General features: G+C 43.5%; 1 protein-coding gene across 1 annotated transcript in view; it reads right to left on the bottom strand.

The window, feature by feature from the left end:
• Positions 1-27,181, bottom strand: part of SF3B3 (splicing factor 3b subunit 3) — a 307,537-nt gene that overhangs the window by 178,217 nt on the left and 102,139 nt on the right. Inside the window, exons 8-10 of the mRNA XM_033940443.1 lie at positions 26,313-26,416; positions 17,390-17,555; positions 838-933 (exon numbers count right to left, since the gene is read on the bottom strand). Of these exons, the coding sequence (XP_033796334.1) occupies positions 838-933; positions 17,390-17,555; positions 26,313-26,416 (366 nt within the window). The remainder of the gene's footprint in view (positions 1-837; positions 934-17,389; positions 17,556-26,312; positions 26,417-27,181) is intronic.

The following is a 27,181-nucleotide window of genomic DNA, read 5'->3' as shown; positions in this document are numbered from 1 at the left end:
CTTTGGATAAAGGATGGCAGGAGGGAGGGAGGGCAGCATGAACTTGGACCATAGGATGGTAGAATGGAGGGACAGTCAATCTTGTCTTGTAAAGTTAGATTCAAAGGACTCTTCCAATGTGCTCCAATTTCATATTTAGCCACCACTAATCCCATTCAGTGAAAATGTTGCTGACATTTTACTTCCCTCTTATTATCCAAACCCAATAAATATAATCTTGGATCCCTTGCCAATAAAGTACCCAGGCATTTCTCCAGTCTCTGAGCAATCCAAGACCAAAAGATATGGATTTTACTCATTTCAAATATGAAAAAAACATTTATTTATTCAATTTTCTATGCTGTTCTCCCAGGGGAGCTCAGAACGGTTTACATGAATTTATTCAGGTACTCAATAATTTTTCCCTGTCCCGGTGGGCTCATAATCTATCTAATGTACCTGGGGCAATGGGGGGGATTAAGTGACTTGCCCAGGGTCACAAGGAGCAGCATGGGTTTGAACCCACAACCTTAGGATGCTGAAGCTATAGCTTTAACCACTGCACCCACCTCTTCCCTATATTACTAACACACATCTGCAGAAGTATGAGGAAATATTCATTTCAATTTTTCAGGAGTTAAGATATCATTGTGCAAGTTTTATAAGCATTCTTTTTAATCAAAATTAAAATTGACATTTTTTGAAACCTCTGTAAAAACAGACTTCTGCTGCTACAGCTCAGTTCTTTGTTAGATCTCTTTCCCATATAAACATACTCATATTTAACACATTCTCTTCTCCACATATACTGGCCAAAAGTAGATATAAGCCCTTAAAGTTTACATTTTTGTTTCTTACCTCAAGTCCATGCCTTAGGACTCGTAGAGAAGACCGAGGTCCCCTACCACATGCCACATATAGCTGGGGTGTATCTTCATTGGCCAAATCAGCAATCTGCAGCAAAGGACAAAGACAATAGAAAAGATAACTACAGCATCAGTACAATGAATTTATTTACATTCCGGGTCGGCTCTGTCACGTATTATGTGTGCTCTCTGAGGAAGCAGATAAAATAAGTCATATGATCTGTTGTGTCCCCACTAGAACATTTCCCAGGGCTCTCTGGAAAAGACAAAGACTTTCAGGCATGCATAAGGTTCCTGAGCACCTGCAGCCCCACAGATATTTAGCTCTGTGTCTAGCCATGTTTAATTGATAAAAATATAACAGATTTAAAGACACGCTCAAAAGGTACAATAGGATAGCATTGAATGTTTAATATCAGCAAACAGTTGCCAAACACTATAAAATGAAATTAAATTTATCAGGTTTAGGTTTCAGGTTTATTAAAAAATTTGATATACCGCCTTATCAAATTTCACAGCGGTTTTACATAATATAAAAACAAAGTATAAAAAGAGCATACGTTAAAAACAAATTACAAATAATGCTACAAACAATCAAATGCACTGACAAACATTGACTTACCGATACAGGATAGAAAAGGGAAGAAAAACAATTTGTAAAAAGAGAAAGTGGGGGAGAAGGACCAGAACAAAAGGAAGGGGAACAATAAAATAAATAGTCTAGTATTTTGTAAAATAGGCTAAAATGATTAAAAGATGATATGGAACAGGTTTCTATTACCGTCCTTAGAAGGACTATTATACACCGAAAGCATCTTTAAAAAGAAAGGCCTTCAAGTTACTTTTAAATTTATCAAGGGATGTAATTTCTCTTATATAATTTGGTGCTGAATTCCAGATAGTAGGGGGCCGTAACAGAAAAAATGCTAGTGTTAATATATCTTAAAGAGGGGATGGATAGCAAGTTTTGATTAGATGAGAGTAATGTACGATGGGCGGCAAGGGGGATAAGTAAGTAGCCTGTTAATAAAATCAGGTTGGCCAGAAGTTATGGTCTTGTATATCAGTAACATTATTTTATAGGAAATAGGCAGCCAGTGATCATTGATCAAAAGAGGTGTGACATAATCGTATTTTCGTGCTTTTGAAATAATTTTAATGGCAGTATTTTGAATAATTTGAAGACGTTTTAATTCCTTCTTAGTGATTCCTTTGTATAGTGCATTACTGTAATCTAAACATGAAATAATGAGCGAATGAATAAGAATATTTAATGAAGATTGATCTAATAAGGTGGCAAGAGATCTTATCATTCGAAGACAGCAGAAACATTTCTTAACTACTGAACTTATTTGTTCATGGAACGAGAGTTTTCCGTCGAAAGTAACACCAAGAAGTTTAATAGTGGTGACTATCTGAATCATCAAACGGTTTGGTTTGATATAACGGCTAAAGTGGAGAGCGGCCGCACGATACTTAAAGTCCTAGATTTCAAACGTACGGACTTTAATGCAATGGGAAAGTACCTGAAGAAAGAGCTTTTAGGATGGGAGGACATAAGAGAAGTGGAAAGACAGTGGTCTAAGCTGAAAGGAGCGATAAAAATGGCTACGGACCTTTATGTGAAGAAAATCAATAAAAACAAGAGAAAAAGGAAGCCGATATGGTTCTCCAACCTAGTGGCTGAGAAAATAAAGGCGAAAGAGTTGGCGTTCATGAAATATAAAAAAACCCAAGAAGAGGAGAGCAGAAAGGACTACAGGGTGAAACTGAAAGAAGCCAAGAGAGAGATACGTTTGGCAAAGGCACAGGCGGAAGAACAAATGGCTAAAAATGTAAAAAAGGGAGATAAAAATTTTTTCAGATATATTAGTGAAAGGAGGAAGATAAAAAATGGAATTGCTAGACTAAAAGATGCTGGGAACAAATATGTGGAGAGTGATGAGGAGAAAGCAAATGTGCTAAACAAATACTTCTGTTCTGTGTTCACAGAAGAAAATCCTGGAGAAGGACCGAGATTGTCTGGCAAAGTTACACGAGAAAATGGAGTAGATTCTGCGCCGTTCACGGAGGAGGGTGTTTATGAGCAACTTGAAAAACTGAAGGTGGACAAAGCGATGGGACCAGACGGGATCCATCCCAGGATACTAAGGGAGCTCAGAGAGGTTCTGGCGAGTCCTATTAAAGACTTGTTCAACAAATCTCTGGAGACGGGAGTGATTCCTGGGGATTGGAGGAGAGCGGATGTGGTCCCTATTCATAAAAGTGGTCACAGGGATGAAGCAGGAAACTACAGGCCGGTGAGCCTCACTTCAGTTGTTGGAAAAATAATGGAAGTGTTGCTGAAAGAAAGGATAGTGTATTTCCTTGAATCTAATGGGTTACAGAATCCGAGGCAACATGGCTTTACAAAAGGTAAATCGTGCCAAACGAACCTGATTGAATTTTTTGATTGGGTGACCAGAGAGCTGGATCGAGGACATATGCTAGATGTAATTTACTTGGATTTCAGCAAAGCCTTTGATACAGTTCCTCATAAGAGGCTGTTGAACAAACTTGAAGGGCTGAAGTTAGGACCCAAAGTGGTGAACTGGGTCAGAAACTGGCTGTCGGACAGACGCCAGAGGGTGGTGGTTAATGGAAGTCGCTCGAAGGAAGGAAAGGTGACTAGTGGAGTCCCTCAGGGTTCGGTGCTGGGGCCAATCCTGTTCAATATGTATGTAAGTGACATTGCTGAAGGGTTAGAAGGAAAAGTGTGCCTTTTTGCAGATGATACCAAGATTTGTAACAGAGTAGACACCGAAGAGGGAGTGGAAAATATGAAAAAGGATCTGCAAAAGTTAGAGGAATGGTCTAATGCCTGGCAACTAAAATTCAATGCAAAGAAATGCAGAGTAATGCATTTGGGGATTAATAATAGGAAGGAACCGTATATGCTGGGAGGAGAGAAGCTGATATGCACGGACGGGGAGAGGGACCTTGGGGTGATAGTGTCCGAAGATCTAAAGGTGAAAAAACAGTGTGACAAGGCAGTGGCTGCTGCCAGAAGGATTCTGGGCTGTATAAAGAGAGGCGTAGTCAGTAGAAGGAAGAAGGTGTTGATGCCCCTGTACAGGTCATTGGTGAGGCCCCACTTGGAGTATTGTGTTCAGTTTTGGAGACCGTATCTGGCGAAAGACGTAAGAAGACTTGAGGCGGTCCAGAGGAGGGCGACGAAAATGATAGGAGGCTTGCGCCAGAAGACGTATGAGGAGAGACTGGAAGCCCTGAATATGTATACCCTAGAGGAAAGGAGAGACAGGGGAGATATGATTCAGACGTTCAAATACTTAAAGGGTATTAACATAGAACAAAATCTTTTCCAGAGAAAGGAAAATGGTAAAACCAGAGGACATAATTTGAGGTTGAGGGGTGGTAGATTCAGGGGCAATGTTAGGAAATTCTACTTTACAGAGAGGGTGGTGGATGCCTGGAATGCGCTCCCGAGAGAGGTGGTGGAGAGTAAAACTGTGAATGAGTTCAAAGAAGCGTGGGATGAACACAGAAGATTTAGAATCAGAAAATAATATTAAAGATTGAACTAGGCCAGTTACTGGGCAGACTTGTACGGTCTGTGTCTGTGCATGGCCGTTTGGAGGAGGATGGGCAGGGAGGGCTTCAATGGCTGGGAGGGTGTAGATGGGCTGGAGTAAGTCTTAACAGAGATTTCGGCAGTTGGAACCCAAGCACAGTACCGGGTAAAGCTTTGGATTCTCGCCCAGAAATAGCTAAGAAGAAAATTAAAAATAAAAATATTAATTTAAATTGAATCAGATTGGGCAGACTGGATGGACCATTCGGGTCTTTATCTGCCGTCATCTACTATGTTACTATGAAACTGATTTTATTATTATGGGACAGGGACCATCCTTGATTGGGAAAATCATTATTTTGGTTTTGCTGATGTTGAGGGCTAACATATTTGTGCTTAACCAATGGCTGATTTGTTCCAGTTTCAAGAAAGCTGTTTTATTACTGATACGTCCCATCTGTAAGGAATCGTATGCTGTTAGCACAAGAAGTAAGGATTACGTTCTTAACTTGATAATCCTCTTTCCTGTAGAGCAGCATACGATTCCTTACAGATGAGTTAAGCACCTCAACTCAAAGGTTGCTTGCAGAAGACATCAAACATTTTCTTCTCTGCATGCCCTTGTCTCTCTTGGCAGTGCCCCCTCTCCTTAGTCCATACCAAAGCAAATGATAACCCTAGGAGAGGAAATGAAAACAAAGGGGGACTCCGGAAACTCCCTGATCCAGATAAGTTTGATCTGCTTTGCAATAGTAAATAAATAAAGATCGGAGGCAGACTGCAAGACTTCCTGAAAGCATGGGTGATGAAACAAAAAACCCACCTACCTGTGTGCAACCAACACTAACACTTGTACAGCACTTAGCAAGGCAAAATGTGCTGACATCGATTTCAATACCAATATGCTGCCTCTTCAAAGGCTTTGCTTTTCTTCCTTGGCTGTCACAAGATAAGCCATTGGATACTCCACCAAGACTACAAGTCACTGCATGCATAACAGATATCTGACAGGGCAGGGCATAAGGAATCACATGCTGTTCTATAGGAAAGAGGATTACTGAGGTAAGAACCTAATCCTTCCTTCCATTGCTAATAGCATAAGATTCCTTATGGATGGGAGGTACCGGAGCAGTCCCTTGAGTCTAGGGCGGGAAAGCTCGGAAGACCCGTTTTGGAATTTCGAGTTTACGCCCAGCAGCGTCTACTGTGAACTATCAAGACTCAAAGTGAACAAAGCCATTGGACCAGACAATCTACACCCCAGGGTGCTTAGAGAGTTGAGTGATGTCCTGGCGGAACTGTTATCAGCGCTCTTCAATCTTTCCCTAAATACAGGAAGAGTCCCTTTGGAGTGGAAAACAGCTAATGTCATTCCACTCCATAAAAAGGGATGTGGGACGGAGGCTGTGAATTACAGACCGGTGAGTCTCACATCAATATTGAGTAAACTTATGGAAACACTAATAAACATAAATTAGATACGATCCTGAACGAGGAGAATCTACGTGATCCCCCATTAACATGGATTTACAAAGGGAAGGTCCTGCCAATCCAATTTAATCAGCTTTGACTGGGTAACAAGAAAGCTGGATATGGGGGAGTCCCTGGATGTCGTGTACTTGGACTTCAGTAAAGCTTTTGATAGCGTCCCACACCGCAGGTTATTGAGCAAGATGAGTTCTATGGGATTAGGTGAAACATTAACTGCATGGGTCAAAGACTGGCTAATGCGGTAGACTTCAGAGGGTGGTGGTTAACGGTACTTTCTCCGAAACGTCGGAGGTGATCAGTGGAGTGCCGCAGGGCTCGGTCTTGGGCCTGATCCTATTTAACATTTTCGTAAGAGACCTGACTCAGGGGCTTCAAGGTAAAATAACATTATTCGCCGATGACGCCAAACTATGCAACATAGTTGACCGACAGTATGACTTGGGACCTACTCTTACTGGAACATTGGTCCTCGACTTGGCAACTAAGCTTCAATGCCAAAAAGTGTAAAGTCATGCACCTTGGCAGCAGAAATCCGTGCAGAACTTAAACCCTAAATGGTGAGACCTTAGCTAGGACTGCAGCAGAACGAGACTTAGGAATGATCATTAGTGAAGACATGAAAACTGCCAATCAAGTGGAGAAAGCTTCATCCAAGGCTAGACAAATGATGGGTTGTATCCGTAGAAGTTTCATCAGCCGGAAGCCCGAAGTCATAATGCTGTTGTACAGATCCATGGTGAGACCTCATCTGGAATATTGTGTACAATTCTGGAGGCCACATTACCAAAAAGATGTGTTGAGAGCTGAATCGGTTCAGCGAATGGCCACCAGGATGGTCTCAGGACTCAAGGATCTCCTGTATGAGGAAAGGCTGAGTAAATTGCAGCTATACTCACTCGAGGAACGTAGAGAGAGGGGAGACATGATTGAGACGTTCAAATATATCAAGGGCCGTATCGAGGTGGAAGATGATATCTTTTTTCTTAAAAGACCCACGGCCACAAGAGAACATCCGCTGAAAATCAGGGGCGAGAAATTTCATGGCGACACCAGGAAGTATTTCTTCACTGAAAGGGTGGTTGATCATTGGAATGATCTTCCACTGCAGATAATTGAGGCCAGCAGCGTGCCAGACTTTAAGAAAAAATGGGATAGGCATGTGGGATCTCTTAGGGGAAGAAGTTAGGGGGGTGGGTCATTAGAGTGGGCAGACTTGATGGGCCGTGGCCCTTTTCTGACGTCTTTTTCTTTGTTTCTATGACAGATGAGCCTGTGACCAGCACTGAATATCCAAAGGCCCAATCCATTTGCCCAATCCAAAGGCCCAATCCAATGTAAAATTTTGTAAAGGTATGAAGGGTAGGCCAAGTGGCTGTCCTACAAATTTTGTTGGGTGGCACTGTCTTGGACTCTGCCCAGGAAGGCACCACACTTCTGGTAAGAGTAGGCTTTCAGGGCAAACGGCGGCTGTTTTCCACAGCAAATGTACATCAAGGATATAGCCATGTAAATCCATTGGAAAATAGAAGATTTAGAGGTTGGTCTGCCCCAACAGCTAGCACTGGTCAAGACAAATAGATGATCCGACAGGTGGAACTCATTTGTCACGTCAAAATAATGAAGAACTACTCCCCTGACATCCAGCAACTTCAATACTTTGCACTGTTTTTTTCTCACCTATGGGCTGTAAAAACTACCTTTGGTAGAAAGGAAGGTATGCTGCGCAAAAACACCCTTGCTTCTATGAATCTGAGGAAAGGCTCTCTGCAAGATAATGCTTGAAGATCCAACATCTTCCTCGCAGAAGTGATTGCAACTAAGAAAACTATCTTCACGGTTAAATCCATGATGGATGCCTCCAACAGAGGCTCATATGGCGCTTTAGCAAGGGCCTATAACACAATGCTGAGATTCCATGTAGGGATTGGCTGCCGCACTGGAGGGCAAGCCTGAGAGCTCCCTTCAAGAACCTGGACACATCTGGATGAGAGGCCAAAGACCTTCTGTTCACGAGCTCTGTAACAAGAAAGACTGGTTATTTGAACCTTGAAAGATCCAACCGCTAGGCCATTCTCTAGAACTTCTTGTAGAAGTTCGGAAATGAGTGCCCATAAGGAATCTAACTGTCTCGCCAGAGCTGAAAAAGTCTCCACACTTTCGCATAGGTCGCTAGTCGCTGGCTTCTTTGATTGTAGAAGCACTGTGAATCTTATCCGAATATCCTGTTCATGCTAATGCTATGCACTCAACAACCATGCTGTAAATCCAAAGTTTTCTGGATTTTCTAGGGATATGGGCCTCTGGGACACAAGATCCTGGTGCAGTGGTAGTCTAGAGATAGCTGTCTCACTGCAACAGGACTAGATCCATGTACCAAGGACAATGTAGCCAATCCGGAATCACTAGGAATACCAATCCTCAATAGGTCACTATCCTGCAAAGGTCCCAGCCTATCATTGGCCATGGGGTGAACCCATACAGGAGCCTGTTTACTGGCCAAGATTGGACTATAGTGTCTATGCTGACACTTCCTGGCTCTGACCTTTAACTGAAGAAAGGAGAAGCTTTCTTGTGGTCCGCTGAGCCAAGAGATCAGATGTTGGTCGCTCCCAGCATTTCACAATGCAGTTGAATGCTCTCTGGAACAAGGACCATTCTCCTGGATCCAGGGTCTGGCAGCTGAGGCACCGAGTACCGAGCCCTGGGGTATACCGCTAGTCACTTTTTCCCATTCTGAGAACTTCCCAGTTATGCCCACTCTGTTTTCTGTTCTCTAGCCATTTGCCTATCCATCTTAGTATATCTCCCTCTATTCCATGGCCTTGTAATTTCCTGAGAAGTCTTACATGTGGAACCTTGTCGAACGCTTTCTGAAAGTCCAAGTATACAATATCCACTGGTTCTCCACTATCAATTTGTCTGTTCACTGTCTCAAAAAATTGAAGTAGGTTCGTCAAACATGATTTCCCTTTCTTGAACCCATGCTGACTGGCTCTCATCAGGTCGTGTGTGTCTAGGTGCCGGACTATGCTATCTTTGATCAGCGCCTCAACCATCTTTCCAGGGACAGACGTGAGACTCACAGGTCTGTAGTTGCCTGGCAATCCTCTCGATCGCATCAGTATAGGCATCAGTAGCTCAAAAATCTCCAGGATTTGGTATAGGGGCTTCAGTTTGTGTGGTTCTGGAAGAAATACACAGCCCTCTTCCGTACTGAACAGAACCCCCAAATACTTCACACACTAAGTGGGTTCCAGGTGGCTCTTTCTGAAATTTATAATCCACCACAGATCCTGCCATAGCTGAACTGCCTGAGATACTGCCTGGTGACATTCCATCTTGGATCAGCCAATCGTCCAAGTACAGATGAACTTGGATGCCTGATCTATGCAGATGCACTGCTGCCACCACCATTACTTTGGTAAAGGTGCGAGTTGCCATTGCCAAGCCAAAGGGTAGCGCTCAGAACTGAAAATGGCTCTTTTGCATATGGAACTTGAGAAATCTCCTGTGATCTGGGAAAATGGGTATATGCAGGTAAACCTCCATCAAATCCAATAAGGTCAAAAATTCACCTGGAGCTACCAAGGCAATGACCGATCACCCTGTTTCTATTCGGAACCTTTAACACTGCATTGACTGACTTGAGATCCAGGATTAGTCTCCAATCTTCTGAGTCTTTCTTGAACATGATAAAGTATATAGAGTATCTGCCTGAACCAGAGACTGCATCTGGCACCAGCTCTATGGCTGCAATATGTAAAAGTCTTTGCACAATTGCTCTGACCTTGGCTGCTTTCTCTGGTCTTCCTACTTGAGTCTAGAAAAAATGCCCCAGAGGGTCTGATAAAATCTGCGCCCAAGTGTCCCAGAACTCCAAGTCTCCCTCCTGACATCATTGGGACTTAGAATTTGTGTCAGAGCTAGGGACTGATGTGGAGGCTCTTCTGGAGCCCCCAAACCGCTGTCTAGAGTCTTGGGAGGGAATTTTGGGACAAGGTGCATGTAGACCCACAACACAGTTTTCTATAGCCACAGAAGGAACTCCCGATACCTCATGGTTTACTGCCCGGCAAGGAGTTGGGATGGTGAGCCATCACGCTGGTCATCAAGTCATCCAGTCTTTTCCCAAAGAAAATCTGCCCCTTAAATGGAAGCTTGCTCAAAGTGGCCTTAGATGCCGAAATCTCCCAGCAACTACCTGCTCCAGAGTATTCTGCGGTCACACATTGAATATGCTGACACTTTACTCATGACCCTAGCATGTTATATAGAGCATCCGCTACCACAGGAGGGCACCCTGCCCTCCTCTGCGGCTGGATTTTGACATAGCAACTTATGGCAGGCCCATACCACTAAGTCCACCCAGTGATCCTGAGAATCCTTCAGGTCTACTCCATCTTCACTAGGCAGAGAAGTTCTTTTAGTAACTTGAGCCACCAGAGAATCCACCTTAGATGGAGTAAATAATTGTTGGAAATCAGAAGCCATGGGATACAATTTCATCATTGCCCTGGTCTCCCAATGTTTGTTTGTTCATTCATTCATTCATTTGATTTTCTATACCATTCTCCCAGGTACTCAAAAGCATTATAATAATAAGTGGTTAATCAAATTTTAATAAACTTGAAAATTTCCCTGTCTGGCCTGGCTCACAATCTACCTGAGGAAATGGGGGGATTATGTGACTTGCCCAGGGTCACAAGGAGGAGTGTGGGATTGAACTCACACCTCAAGGTGCTGAGACTGTAGCTTTAACTACTGAGCCACACTCTTCCCTTTATCATCCTGGTAATTAATCTCTGGGTGTGAAGGGAAGCATGTGGACTGTGATTTGAAACTTCTTAACAGCGAGAGCTGGGTAGTAGAAACCTGCAGAGACTCTAAATACAACTCCTGCAGATAAACTGTAATAACTTCAGTTAAATCTATCAGCTTTAATATGCTGCGCAGTATCAGATCCTCTCACTGATCTAGAACTGTCATTCCTCTGGTCACCTGCCCCAAACTGAGAACTAGAATCCTCCAAGGAGGACGCATGGTGAGAGAGCAGCGGAATTGCATCCGACTCCATACTGTTCCGGTCCTTTTCCGACTGGGCCTCTAGTTCCTGCAATTCTACTGGTTGCAGCGAGACCTCGCTTTGTGGAAGTAAACTTCTCTGAGAGTTAACCAGACAATCCTCTGCATTTCTGGTAAGATGCGTACATCAAAAAAATCACAAAATCAGGGTCCAAGACCTGATTTGGGACCTCTGATAATCTCTGCCAGTCTACCACACCTCTCCTCTCAGGATCAGGGGTGTCTGCACAAAAGCACTTCGCTGGCAACGCAGAGTCACATTTAAGAGGCTCTAACAAAGCTTTATGACCCGGATCTGAACCTCCTGACCTGTGAAGTGGGTAAGCCCATGACTCCTGCCCTCCCCTGTATGCATCGCGGCATGCGATACAAGCATGCTCCTCATCTGACCATCCAGCGTAAATTTCGTATGAAGTGGGGTCTAAACCACTCGAGTCTATAATAATCAATTTTTATCAAAATCAAGGCAATTTGAGGCAGGAGGAGGCTTTTGAAATAAAACTAGGAAAGTTGTCTGCCAAAGTAGCATTTTAGTGTCAAAAAAGGACTGTGGGAGAAAAACCAAAAGTTCTAAATTACTGAAAATAGGATTTTAAAGGTTGGAACCCTTGAGATATCCTCAGAAACCCTTAGTTTTGCTGAATTTAGGCCCATCTCAATTTTCCCATAGACAGTAATGAGTTGTACTCACAGATCTGTCATGTGCCTGCATCAGATTCTCAATGCAGCTGAATATGGAGAAAGGATTTCTGTTTTGACAAGCAAGGGAAACTCCAGCGGTTTATCTCTGACTGCCTTTTATTCAGGTTCCAGAAAACTGGAAAACCCTTGATCCCTCAAGCTCTCACATGATTTTTCAGTGAGGGGAGGGGGCGGGGGAACACAGCAGACTCCCAAGCCTCCTGGCCAGTTGCGGGGTCAGCTCAGTCTAAGCTGAGGCACCTGACTTCACAAAGGTGAAGACCGCTCTCAAGGGACCTAGCACCGACTTCTAAAGTGTTAACGCAGGCTTGCCAGGCAGGTGCTTTTTTTCCTTTAAGTGTGGCCCTCCTGGCTATAGACCTGAACATTTGGCCCTTCTCCCAGCACAAGGAAGCCTCAAAAAAACTGATGGTGATAATTGTATTATGCAGAATATAAGGGAGGCCCCATAACTAATATGTATTAGATACAACTTTAATTAAGACTTAAAAGACACTAATATTATATAAAAGATGTAGCTGAATAATAGAAATGCTTTAGAAACTTGTGATACAACTTAGTATAGACAGCATAGCACAAAGAGTACATATTTTTCTTCATAGAACAAAATATTTTGGTTTAATGTCTGGAACAAGATGCTGGAGCCATAACATAACAGTTCTCTGAAAATAAGCTAAAAGTCACACTAACATATTTGTCGCTTGTAGAGTTAGGGGAAATCATGTGACTGTAACTTTGTGGTTGCAGCCTACAGAAGTGTATTGTCTAGCACAGTGTTTCTCAACCTGGGGTATGGGTACCCCAGGGGGTACGCGGGCCGCTTGTTGGGGGGTATGCAGCCTAGCCACCAATTCCGTGTCCACTGCATCGCCACCCACCACCACCCAGGATCTCCTGTTCCTGCACACCACCATCACCGCCCAGGATCTCCCGTTCCTGCCTACCTGCTGAAGCCGTTTCCGATTATCTCTCTTCACCGTGCCAACCTGCCCCTGAAGCCAACACAGTGTGACGCACTCTCCTTCAGTCTTCCGCAGCGTTCAGTTTTCAGCAGAGATTCAGGCACTGCATATTAAGTGGCTGACCCAGAAGTCTTCTTTCCGACATCAGAGTTGACGTCGTATGGAGGCTAGGCACATGCAGCATGTGGGTAGCTGCTTGCGCCGTCCATTGCGGAGAGTGTAGCTGGGGGATGAGGACCGAAGGAGCAGTGCAGTTCAACAGGTAAGGGATAGAGACACAGAGGAGATACATAAGGGTGTAGGGGAGGCAGCTGATCAGTACAGGAAATTATTTTCTTATACCCAAAGGTGAGGGAAATGGGAGAAAAATGTCAGGCTGTGATGGGAGAAGGGAAAGAGATGCTGGGCTATAGGGCTCCCTGGAGCTATTTTAAGCTAGGTGTGGGAGGAGGGGATGAGAGGGGGAAATGCTTCACCAAAAGTGATGAGAGAGAAGAAGAAATGATGGGCCCAGAAATGGGGGGAGGGAGTAGAGATGATGGGAAAGAGGGCAGGAGAGAGATTGGAGTAGGAGTAAAGAACAAAAAGGGAATGATCAATATATCAAAGACTGGTGTAGTAAGAGAATTTAACGAGATGAACAAAGGGAAGAAGTTTATATGAAATCAAGAATTTGGCTGAGATTGGTTGTTTATAAAAATAAATAGAAGAAATGTCATTACAATTAGTACTATTATTATGGTGGGTGGAGTCAGGAGCAAAGATTGAGCGGGACAGGGGTGGAACTTGGGTGAGCCTGGGGCAGAGCTTGGGCGGGGGTACTCAGTTGGTATTTGTTAGGCTTAGGGGGTACTTGGCTTGAAAAGGTTGAGAAACACTGGTCTAGAAAATGAGAAAGTTTCTGTAAACTAGGTATTTGCAATAGGATAGAACATGCCTGCAAGGTCAGCGTGTCCTCAGTGAGCATGTTGTCCACTTCCTTCTATTGCTGACAGAGGTGAAACCAATAGTATGTTTATGAAGCAAGTCATCACTTGTTGCGAAGGATGATTTGCAGCAAACCATGAGATTTGAATAGAACCAATAGAATATTGTCGAAGTATGCAAGTTGTAAATGAATTGTAATTGGAAGATGTACCAACTACATATGTTTAATAATGAATTAATTGATGATGTCATTGTCCCAATAAAGTGGCCAGTCACTAGTAATTCAAATAGACTTTGGCTGTCAGCTTACCAATTTCAGTAAGCAGTCAAATACTCCTCAAGGCTTTGACTATTAACCACACTTTTGTATTAGATTTCTTTCTTTGATCTCCTCTGAGATAGAATTAAGAACTGAGGGATATATTTAAGAACTGAGGGACATGTATATAGCCTATGTGAACATGTATATGTCCACATAGGTATATAGACCAAACAAAACATCTTCTCAACTGACTTGTAGAAGTTAAGACTGAGGAGAGGTTGTGCTGCCCAGAGAGAAATGGGGCAGAGAGAAGAAAATGACTGATGTCTTCTGCAAGCAACTTGTGAGATGAAGTGCTTAACCCATCCTTAAGGAATTGTATGCAGTTTACACAGGACATATTGTTTTTCTATATTTCTCTCCATGTTCTATCACCATATTTTAGTGTATAAATTATCTGGATTCACAAAGAAATGCAGACTGCTATTAAAAAATGTCTTAAAGTACATTTATTGTTTATTATCATCAGGGTTTTCTGTATGGTTTTGCACATGGTTTTGTTTAGTTTGGAACAAGTGTGTTATAGAATATATAATCATGTTCATTTTAAAAATGTTCTTTTTTTTTTTTTTTAATAAAGGGTCCTAAAGTATATTTTTTGGTTTATGTTTACCATAAATGTTTTAAAATCATATTGGATTCATATTACATTTAATTATGTCTTATAGCTCTTTTACAAACAAGTATTTTATTTTCTTTATTTCAAATTTGAAACTTATTTCTCTTGGATGAAACAATATGTACTGTATATAGCAATTTCTTTTTCATTTGGCCACTAAAAGCATTGCTATGGTAATCTCAATCATCTACACCAGGGGTGCCCACACTTTTTGGGCTTGCGAGCTACTTTTAAAATGATCAAGTCAAAATGATCTACCAACAATAAAATTTTAAAAAAACACAAAGCACACTGTATGCATAGAATTGTTAATTATCATTCCTATTCCGGGGTTTTTTCAAAGAGGTCAAAGCAGATGACTCTATGCACTGTCACCTCAGTAACAACTGAGTAACTCAGTAACAAATAGACAAATATACCCCCCTCCCTTTTTACTAAACCACAATAGCAGTTTTTAGCGCAGGGAGCTGCGCTGAATGCCCAGCGCTGCTCTCGACGCTCATAGGCTCCCTGCGCTAAAAACCTCTATTGCGGTTTAGTAAAAGGGGACCTTAGTGTAAAATATAGGCAGCAGATATAAATTCAGACACATTTTGATCACTAAATTTAAAATAAAATAATTTTTCCTACCTTGTCTGGTGATTTCATGAGTCTCTGGTTGCACTTTCTTCTTCTGACTGTGCATCCAATCTTTCTTCCCTTCTTTTAGCCTGTATGCTTCCTCTCCTCCAGACCTCATTCCCTCTCCCAACTTTTCCTTCCTCTCTCCCTCCCTTTCTTTTTTTTCTGTTTCTCTTCTTTCCTTCTGTCTCCCTGCCTGCCCTTTTTCTTTCTTTCTCCCTGCCCTCCCCCAAACCACTGCCACTGCCATTGGGGACCAGGACCCAAACCGCCACCAATAACAGGCCCCAAACCACCACCAATAACAGGCCCGAAAGCCAACGCCACCCCAAGCTCTCCCTGCTTCGGCCAACCAGCACTCCTCTCCCCGACGTCAATTCTGCCGTCGGGGAGAGGAAGGCTGATCGACCCAAGATCGCGATCGACCTATTGGGGGAAATGCTGCCGGGTCCTGCCTTCGCGGAAACAGAAAGTAGGCAGGACCCGGCAGCAAGAAGAGCAAATGCCTCACTAACCTGTCTCCCGCCTTAGCCCGTAGCAAACGCTTGCTTCAGGGCTCTCAACATGTACGCGCCGGCTTCCCTTCTCCCCCCCCCCCCCGGACATAACTTCCGGTTTCGGAGGGACGAGAAGGGAAGCCGGCACGCACATGTTAGAGCCCGGAGCATAAGTTCGCTGCGGGCTGAAATCTCCAAGCCGGGTTTTTCTGTTAATGTTCAGCGGCAGCAGCAGCAGCAGATGACAGCTGGGCGGACCGCCCAGCTAATAGGCCCTAGGGAGAACATTGGAGAGGAAGGCTGTTCGGCCCGGTAGATCAGGACGGTAACACGAGTCTATCACGGAGCCTGGGATGGGCTTCGCGATCGACTCACGTTGCCTTCCTGAGCTACCGGTCAATCGCGATCGACGTATTGGGCACCCCTGATCTACACACTGATGGCCATCAAGGCAGTGATCTTGGTGCCAAAATGGCCTGGGGAAGAAAAACTGAAAGTCCAAAAATTTCAAAAAGGGTTTCTGGAGGTGGGGGGGACCATATCCCTAGCCCTTGGACCCTTCAAATTTAGATCCTCCTCACCCCTCTCCTGATTTTCCCCATAGGCTACAATAGCCTTACTTACAGTTCCATGATGAGTGCCTGCTTCAGCTCAGAAACTGCAGCTGGAGTGCTGGAGAAGACTTGTACCTCAAATCAAATCCACAAACTGTGGTCTTCGGGCTGCCAGGCAGACCAATGTTAGACTGAGCCTCGACTCCCTCAAAATCACATGCCGCAACAGGGGAAGGGAAATGCAGCCAACCCTCGATTAGCCCAGACAAAATGGGATGAGATTAAACAGCCTCTGCTCAAGCTCCAAATAAAGCAGGGAGCACAATGCAAGGGAATGAACCCCAAGCTCCAAAAATATTAAGTAGGCTGGCTAGACAGGTGTCCGCAGGTGTTGATCCTGCTATCTGTAGACTTACGCATAGTGAGCCTGTGTCCTCTCCCAGGCAGAGGTCTCAGGCTAATGGAAATCTCTGGGCACAAAGCCTCAGACTAAGGGAAACCCCCCTCCTCCAAAAAAAAAAACAAACAAAAAACAACTGCATAGCAGATCAGCAAGACACCCTTCCAACTAGAGAATGACACGGTGACAGATTTGTTACATCTCCATCCCTGCGGATAACCGCGGGAAACCATCCCATATCATTCTTTAGTGTCCATCTCAAACTCAGTCCTTCTACCCCAGCATTCTTCAATGCAAGGCTTGAGGGTTAGTGGCTGTGCCCATTTTTACTCCGATTCTTCCCTCTCTCCTTAAAGAATAATGACATGGGGTTGGTTTTCTGCGGTTATCTGTGGGGACAGAGACTGTGAAATTCTGTCACCGTGTCATTCTCTACATGTCTCAACTTGCTTGTGGAAGGAAAAACTGAGGGAGTATGGGCCAGACTACTGCAAAGGATGCAGAGTTGAAAGATGAGTGACATCCTTCTGTAATCAACTTGGTGGTGCTCAGGACTACTAGACACAATAGAATTTGGCTTAAGACAAGAAAATAAGGCTTCTCCTTGAAAAGCTGTAAACCCTTAATGTAAGCTAATGAGACATCTAAAATATTAAGGTGTGGTGAACTGAAAGCTCAGTCAAAAGGCTGAAATCCAAGCACAAAAGATAAGAGTGCAAATAACTTTTGTATAACCACATCTAGAACTTCATGTACAACTTCTGCTGCAAAGAAAAGGCCATACTCACTTACATACCTGACAGCTCAATATTGGGGACAGACTGTCCTGCTCATCCACAAGCACCAGGTTTTTGAGCAGTCGTGGCTGGAAAAAGAATGTATCTCCTTCCTCCAGAGGCATGGCAGATGAGAACTCTGGCTCCTCATCATCATCTCCAAGGTGAGCAATCTGATACAGATAACTGAAAAGGGGAAAAAAAGATGGGGACAGGAGGAAAAAGGGACAATGTTGTTAAGAAAGTCAGAATATTTGTTGTTGAAATAAGGGAAACCTCCACTGAAAAATCCCATGAAACTTTAGTACCCCTATTATAATCCCTGCTTTCAAGATTCACTGCCATCTTCTCTGTGTAAAATGAGAGAACAATATAAGTACACACTTGCATAGAACCTACTACTATGAACTTCATCTTCTCCTTTCCCCTTACCAGCTTGATGAGTCTTATTTTGTTATCTAACCGCATTATTCCCTTTCCTTCTCTGCCTCCATTCAAGAGATCACTCATAGATTTACAACTTCATGGGAATTCTCCAAGGACTGCAATCATCACATAAGGGTGATATCAATAATGCAGCCTGGCATGGGAATAAGTATACCAGCAAATTTTTTCAGGAGCTTTTGGGTAGTCTCAGTGCACAAACACCACTGTTCCTGCCTGTTGCATGGGACCTGTTCAGTCCGTTACAGACTAAAGAAATACAAATCCTTGGGAAGGTGGGAGGATTAGAGAATGACACGGGGGAAAAAATTTGTCCCGTCCCCGCGTACTCAGTTCCTGTCCCCGCGAGCTCGGTCCCCGTCCGCACAAGCCTAAAATAGTTTTATACTGAACTTATTTTCATAAAGTATAAAAAGAAACAACATTCTGTACAACTGTCATTTTATAAATCAGAGTTCTCTGGAGACAAGAAGGGTAATGCAGCCCACTTGTTGGTGAAGTCCCTGGGCTGAGCCAGCATAGCAGAACTCTTCCCTAGCCAGTAGTTATTTTTTGTTTGGGTTTTTTTTTTAAGTTCAAAAAGTTTTATTGAGTTTAATTTACAAAGCACAAAGACAAAATGATAACAAGGCAAAACATTCAGACCAGTTGCACTAATAAAAGTGATCAGACAAGAAGATGAAGCATGTATGTACAATACAACAGGTTGAACCATGCCTATTCATGAGGAAGAATATCAGCATAAATGCAGCAGAATACCTAAAGCACAGAAAAGACACCAGAGCTATACATCAAAAGGTTGTATCAAGAGACATGCCATGAAGTGAAGAAGCGGATACTTCTGTAGACTAAATCGTCAAAATTCAACAACTGAATGCCATCACTCTATATTGTTTTTGTTTTTTTTATACTACTGGGCATGAGCGACCACCTTGCCTCCGGAGCTCCACCTTCCTAGCCTGTCAGTTTTTTCTCAGCAGGCCACAGCTCTCCCCTTCTCCTTGGTTCTCACAGACATCGAAGAAAAAAAAGGAAAAAACTAAAACAAACAGACAACAATCACCTCCGGTTCTTCTTCTTAAAAACAAACAACTTCATGGCACCATTCTTCTCTATACCTCCTCCCCCTCAGGGCTCACACAAAGTTCTACTGGGGGCAGGCATTACTCCCTTACCAAGGCCGTCAGATAAAATCAAAAAGGCTTCTTCAGGGACATCCAAGAAAAAGCAGTCAGCTCTGCTGTTTCACCCTTACCCAAAGCAGTTTGCGGCTCTAATAAACAGCCAGCATCTGCTTCTTTGAAAAAAGACAAATCAGCAAGGACTCCTGTGGGCTATATTTCTATCTCGCAGTCCTCAAAAGATCCGACGCTGGAGTCTCAAGGACTGTCTGTGCTTCCACATACCTCTTCAGTTGCACCTTCTTATCAGTCTGCAGACCTGTCCTTTTCTCCACAGGCAGTCTTGCTTCATATAATACCTACAGGTGCTTCTCAGCCTTCCATGGGTCCTCTTTTGGATTTTTTCTCACTATTCCATAACTTTATGAGGGACAGCTCTGCTCTTTTTCAGTAATCCACTCCTGCTATTCCAGTGGGAATTCCTCAAGCTCTTCTTCAGGTTCCACAAGGTGCTTCCTCAGAGGTCTTTTCTCCAGACCCTCTCCTGGACCCTTCAACTATTTTCTGGTCTCCTCATACATCAATCTACCTTTCTCCTCAGCACCAGGCATCTCCAGTACATGAGTGGGTTGACAATTCAGATCTCCTGACCCTGCGCCTGTCACTGCAGATCCGTCCTATCCAGACCAGACTGCATCACAGACAAGCAGAAGACTATTCTTACCCAAAATTTCTCTTGAAGGTTTCCAACCTTTTGTGTCTTTCTCAAACAGCTTCACCAGCAGATAACAAGGATTTTCAAGCAATCCTGAAATCTTGTCATACTCCTTCAAAAGGGGTTGTTGTATTTCTAATGTATCAAATCCTTCAAGACCTGTAGTTGGCTAATTGGCAAAAACCCCAATCAGTCTCTACTTCTTCCAGACATCTTGAAATGAAATACAGGGTGGACAAGGCACCAGATCATGATCAGCAACAATTGCCACATCATTCCATGGTCGCAGAGTCAGCCATTCTAAGTCCAAATCCGCAAAAACTCAGTTTACTTCACCTCCGGGGAAAGACCACTGTTCCCTGGATGCAGTTAGATGGAAAGTTTATCAAGCATCCATGCTCACCTCAAGGATCCTGGCACATCAATTACAGATTTTACATTTTCAACATTCCATTTTGAAGCAATTAGAAACTGCCTCGTCAGTAGAAATTCAAAATCTCTACCTGGCACTTCAAGAATCTATTTATCACCTGATAAAAACTAACTATGATGCCTATGACATGAACCCAAGAACATCAGCAGTTGCAATTGCGGCTCGCCATTCTGCCTGACTCAAAGCTTCAGACCTTAGACTAGATCTCCATGACAGGCTAGCAGATGCTCCATGTTTAGGAGATAGTCTATTTGGTGAACGGTCTCACAGCTCTAAGAGGATTTTACAGCCATGTGAGAACTCTCGGCACATTCTCAAGATTAACTTCAGCCATATCGTAAGCCTTCTTCGTTGGCATTTAAGAGATCATACCACCAACAATTTTTTCAACAATACTATCTTGGAGGCATTTTGCTCCCTATTCAAGATCTCCTTTCCGGTCTCAATCTTTTTCAGCAACCCAGAACAAGCATCCAAGGGAAAAGAAGCAACAACCAGTGTTACAGCTCCCTTCGCTTAAACCTTCTCCTAGTTTTTGACCTACTATCAATTGGGGGAACAGCTAATCCATTTTTACCCAGCATGGCAGGAAATCACCACGGACAAATAGGTCCTCACAAGGACAAGGCTATTCACTTAACTTCCTTCCTCAGCATTTCTACTCTCATTCGCTTCCACCATCCAACATCATTACATTCCACAAATCATCATGGAAATATCCTCGTTACTACAAAACAACACAATTGAGGAAGTTCCCCCAACAAGAACAGTTACAATGATTCTATTCCAGGTTCTTTCTCAATCCAAAGAAAAGGCAAGGCCTTTGACCTATCCTTAACCTTCGGTCATTGAACAACCTTCTTACATCAGAAAAATTCTGAAGGACTTCTCTTCCAGCAATCCCTCCACTTCTCATTCATCTCCAAAGTTCTTCAAAAGACCATCAGATCTGTCTGATGGTCTTTTGAAGAACTTTGGAGATGAATGAGAAGTGGAGGGATTGCTGGAAGAGAAGTCCTTCAGAATTTTTCTGATGTAAGAAGGTTGTTCAATGACCAAAGGTTAAGGATAGGTCAAAGGCCTTGCCTTTTCTTTGGATTGAGAAAGAACTAGTCTAAAATTGCTGAAAATGGAATGCTCAACTGGTTCTCATAGCGCCTCATTGGCTCAGACAAATCTGGTATCCTATACTTCTGGATGCACATCCAATACCGTTAGGGGATCATCCATCTCTTCTTTTCCAGCGGGATACTCACCTACTACACCCCAATCTTCACAGCCTCCATCTCACAGCTTGGAAATTGAACGGTTAATCCTCAATGATGTTCCAGTCTCGTGAGCAGCAAAAACTACTTCTTGCAGCCAGAAAACCATCTACCAGGAAGTCTTAACAGTTGAAATGAAAACGTTTTTCCATTTGGGCATGCTCACAGGATCAAAACCCATTCCGCTGCCCTGTGGACAGGGCTGTGGAGTCGGAGACAATTTTGGGTACTTGGAGTCGAAGTCATGCGTACCAGAAACTGAGGAGTCAGAGTCGAAGGATTTATCTACTGACTCCACAGCCCTGAGTGTGGATCACATCTTAACTTACTTATTACACTTATCAAATTCAGGTCTTAAGACCAACTCTGTACGCCTTCATCTTTCAGCTATCTCGGCCTACCACCATTTCTTGGAGGGATAACCATTTTCACAAAATCCTCTGGTTTATGGTTTTTTGTGAGGTCTTAACCTCCACTTTGTACTCCACCTTCAGTCTGGGATCTCAACATTGTTTTGGAACAGTTGATGAAACATTGTTTTGGAACAGTTGATGAAGGATCCTTTTGAACCCTTGGGTTCTGCTCCACTACAATTCTTAACATGGAAAACAGCTATCTTAGTGGCCCTTACTTTAGCCAGAAGAGTTAGCGAATTGCAAGCACTGATCATCTATGAACTATATCTTCAAGTTTTTCCCGACAAAGTACTTTTTCATACTCATCCAAAGTTTCTTCCAAAAGCAGTTACGGACTTTCACATCATTCAGTCCGTTTCGATACCATCATTCTTTCCTCCTCCACATGATTCTTCAGCGGGGCAAACTCATTGGACTGCAAAAAAGCAGTACTTTAATACCTAGACAGGACTGCTTCTATCCATACTACCAATCAACTATTTGTTTCCTTCAATATAGCTACTCAAGGAAAGGCGATTTCTAAATGAACTATATTCTTCCTGGATTACTCATTGCATCTCTTTTTGTTATAAGAAATATTTCATGTCTTCTCCTGGTCACATTGGAGCACATCAAGTACAAGCGACAGCTTCATCAGTTGCAAACTTGAGAGCAGTTCCCATACAAGATATCTGCAAAACAGCAACTTGGTCTTTAATTCATATATTTACTAAGCATTATTGTTTAGACCAGAGTTCAGCACAAGATGTTCAGTTTGGACAATCTGTTCTTTGCAATTTATTTCCATTAAAAAAAAAAAAAAATTTAATTTGTCTCCTCCCATTTTCTGATTCAAGCTAGTAACTCACCAAGAAGTGGGGCTGCATTACCCTGCTTGTCTCCGGAGAAAGCAAAGTTACTTACCTGTAACAGGTGTTCTTCTTAGACAGCAGGGGAATGCAGCCACACTTGCCCGCCCTCCATCCTCTCTACCCAGCTTACTTCTTGAGCTAGAGAAATACTGACGGGTTAAAGGGGTGGAACTCTGGAGGCAAGGCGGCCACACATGCCCAGTAGTATAAAAAACAAACAGACTACTGGCTAGGGGAGAGTTCTGCTATGCTGGCTCAGTCCAGGGACTTCACCAACAAGTGTGGCTGCATTCCCCAGCTATCTATGGAGAACACCTGTTACAGATAAGGAACTTTTCTTTCTGGCTGCTGAACTAGAGAAAGAGTTCTTCAGCTGGCAGGGCTTTGTTTGTAAGAAAGGTTTGGACAATTCCCTGGAGAAAAAATTCATAGTCTCTTATTGAGACAGACTTGGGGAAAGCCATTATCTGCGAATGTTGCTACTATTTGGGTTTCTGTGACCTGGATTGGCCACCTTGAAGATGGGATACTGGGCTAGATGACCATTGGTCAGACCTACTAAGGCTATTCTTTATTCTTATGTTCTCCCTTGAAGTTTAAAAAATTCAGGGAAAGAGGTTTTGGGGAAGGGAGACCCCCATCTCTGGCCCCAGAAACTTTGAAAAATGAAATTTTCTGACCCCCCTCCCCTATGTTCCCCATGGGCTGTACTTGCTGTGCTGGTACCTGCCTGTGTCAGCTTTCATGCAGCCTGACTAGAGAAAACTTTCTGCCTCAAACTATGTAGAAGTAAGCCAAAACTGGAGATCTTTTAGGCTGCTAGTCGGATTGACAGTGATTGTGAATAAAGAATGACACGGGGAAAAAATCTGTCCCTGTCACTGCACCGTCCCCGGCCCACCATCCTCTGCACCGCCCCATCACCGCCCCATTACAGTCCCCGCAGCATCCATATAAACCTCAGTACTGCGAAACACCATGAAGACAGAAGAGAATCCTGCCACCACTACTACTACTACTACTGCACTGAGAATATGTTTCAGTGCCTCTGCCCTGTAGTAAAAACAGAACATAAAATAAATCAATTGACTTGTCCTCCCTTGCAATGACGTGTCCCCCATGTTCACCTATAGCTCAAATCAGGTCAATTGTGCACACTAAAAATGCAGGTGGATCTGGAACGTGAGCGCAGGCAGGCAGTGATACAAAAACAGCAGACACCCAACCGATTGCAGTGTTCCGCCATCTCCCTCCCTCCATCTCACCTTAGATGTAGAGTATGCCGGCTTTCTTTTTCGCCCAGCCGCACATGCGGGTGCTCATTTGTTCAATATTCTCCTCTGATGCAACCGGAAACAGGAAGTTGTAAGAGAGGAGTAGATTGATCAACTCGAGCAGTCGCGCAAGCGCGGCTTTTTGAACGCGTGCGGCTGGGCGAAAAAGAAAGCCGGCATACTCTACATCAGTGTTTTTCAACCTTTTTACACCCGTGAACCGGCAGAAATAAAAGAATTATTTTGTGGACCGGCAAACTACTAGGACTAAAATTTTAAAACCCTGTTTCCGTCCCATCTCCGCAAGCTCGGTCACCTCAGTAACTATAGAAAAATAGACAAATATAGTGCAAAATATAGACAGCAGATATAACTTCTCAAAACTGACACGTTTTGATCACTAAATTGAAAATAAAATCATTTTTCCTACCTTTGCTGTCTGGTGATTTCATGAGTCTCTGGTTGCGTTTCCTTCTGTCTGTGTATCCTTTCTTTCATTTCTTTCTTTCTGCACTCAGGCCCAAGAATTGTCCCTTTCTATTCCCTCCCTCTTTCCTTCCTATGTCCTTAGAGCCCCCGGTGCCTCCTTCCCATGTCTTTAGTGTCCCCAGTGCCTCCTTCCCATGTCCTTAGTGCCCCTTCCTGTCTTTAGTGCCCCCAGTGCCTCCTCCCCATGTCTTTAGTGCCCCAGTGCCTCCTTCCCATGTCCTTAATGCCCCTTCCTGTCTTTAATTCCCCCAGTGCCTCCTTCTCATGTCCTTAGTGCCCCTTCCTGTCTTTAGTGCCCCCAGTGCCTCCTTCCCATGTCCTTAGTGTCCCTTCCTGTCTTTAGTGCCCCAGTGCCTCCTTCCCATGTCTTTAGTGCCCCTAGTGCCTCCTTCCCATGTCCCTCTCACTGCCTTCCACACTTTGTCCCACCCCCACCCCCAAATCCTGCCTGCCTACCTTTCTCCCCACCTAGCCAAAGCCAGCCTGCTGCCTCCCTGCTGCTCAAAAAAAAAAAAAAAGCCTCCTTCCTTTTCCCCTGCTCTTACCGCCATGCTCATGCTGCAGCTACTAAAGCCGACAGGAAGTCTTTCCGACGTCAATTCTGAAGTCGGAGAGGATGTTCTGGGCCAGCCAGGCAACGATTGGCTGGCCCAGAATGTCCTCTCCGACGTCAGAATTGACGTCGGAAAGACTTCCTGTCGGCTTTAGTAGCTGCAGCATGAGCATGGCGGTAAGAGCAGGGGAAAAGGAAGGAGGCTTTTTTTTTTTTTAAATCAACCGGCTGTAAGGAGGAGGGAGGGAGATGGCGGGGACCGCGCGATCCTTGATTGCCTCACTGCGGGGACAAGTCCATTCACCGCTCCACGGGGCGGTGAATGGCCTTGTCCCCGTCCCGCAGAGGCCACTATTTTTTCTTCCCCGTTTCGGCGGGCTACCCGCAGCTAAACGTGGCTAGCCGCGGGTAACCCGCCACCGTGTCATTCTCTAATTGTGAATTCGACCTTCACAAACCCTCGCAGTGTGAAGGGAGGAGATAAGAACACAGTTGGCTCCCTGAAACTCCCACAGCTGCAATCAAGTCTCAAATAAATCAGGTGATCCAGCTTCCAGAGGAATGGACCCAGAGCTTTGAACATACACAAAGCAGGACGGCACAACAGTTACACCCAGCAGTTGTCCTAGGAGGTGCAAACAGCCCTCGTGGAGTTTGTGTCCTCTCCCGGGCAGTGCTGTCCCTTGTAAGGGGACCTCTGGGCACCAAAGCCTCAAAATTTGGATGTAAAAAGTGCCCATAAGCAACAAAACCCGAATAGAGCAGATCAGAACACACCTTCTCAACTTGCTTTCAGAAGGAAAAACTGAAGAGGGCACTATACTCCACTTTTGGAAGGAGCGGAAAGGTATGACTGACTACCTTCTGCAAGCAACTCACCACCCGGGAATATTCACCTGGCGTACAGACTCCTATGTCTTTACAACAGAACAGAGAGTTAAGACATTTTTAACAAATTAAATATGCTTCTTTGACCATTAGGTGTGTATTTTTTGTTTAAAGGGTGGTTTGATGAAATCTAATGTGTTAATCTTATGAACCATAATGCAGGCAAAAATGCTGAAACATGGATGTTTTAATTATCTTAACCTGTTTATATAATTATATTTTAAGCTGACTAATACATGTATTATTTTTATCTACCCCCTCCCTTTGCTCTCTTGCTCCCTTTTTTGTATTTAGCCAATTTAATAACTCAAAAATGCCACAGAATTACCTCAGTAATGAAGTAAGTTTTCTTTCATTACTGAGGTAATTCTGCTGTTAGAATTCTGTGGCATTTCTGTGGCATCATCTGGTTGTTCCCTTTTTTGAAATCATAGGCTTTGATCTGCAATTTAAAAAGAACAGCTCTACTGGTTGAGAAATATTGATGTACTTACTGATTTCCAAACTCTGAAGCAACAAAGAGGAATCCTGTTTTCAACACACACATAGCTGCAGCTACTGGAACTGTGTCAAAATATTTCAGTCGAATTTCTGTCACCTGAAAGCAAATGGAGCAAAAGTGATTTCTAGAACCAACAGGTTGTCTTAACATTTTATAATATATTACGCATTGTTAAATTGTTTCAATGTGATAACATCTAATAACCCCTCAATTTTCCATCTGCAATAAAGAGCAGATTTGCATCCATAGAAATATGTTTAACTATCTAACCTGGGGAACACTGCAAATGTGTCACTGACACACAGTACACACAAAAGACATTATTACTGATTCAATAACTTTGACGTTATGAAATTAAAATGTGTTCAAATTATGAAATGGTCTGCTGAGATAACCATTTGCAGGCAGAAAATAGCTATGGTAGCAAGTTAGCAGATTATCTGTAATGGCTAAATATCTGAGAAATTCTGTGCAGTGATATTTGGATCAAGCACCTGTCGAGTTTATAACTTGGCTGACAGACTTTCTCATTAGGTGTCTGACAAAGGGATTTACCCCACTTCATTATCAGTCCTCTCTCTACGACACCTATACCCGAGGCCGTTGATCTGGCTCTAGCTATGGAAGAAAACTACAGGCTAGTAGGAGGCATACCTTGGCCAGCTAAACTAATTGAATTCTGCTTCAACACATAGCTATCCGCGTACCTAAACAAAGTTGATGGCTTCCATAAATCACAACATGGATTCAGATTGATGCACAGAAACAAAATCTTTTTTCCTAGAATTAACATCAAAGGTGAGGTCTTACCTAAGCAACCAAAATCTTGCAATATGACATCTCGGCGGTGTTTGATGCAGT

The sequence above is a fragment of the Geotrypetes seraphini genome, chromosome 4 (assembly GCF_902459505.1).
Source record: "Geotrypetes seraphini chromosome 4, aGeoSer1.1, whole genome shotgun sequence".
In the NCBI taxonomy this organism is placed as follows: Eukaryota; Metazoa; Chordata; class Amphibia; order Gymnophiona; family Dermophiidae; genus Geotrypetes; species Geotrypetes seraphini.
Note: the sequence above shows the minus strand (reverse complement) of the source record. Positions and strands in the feature narration are given on the sequence as shown.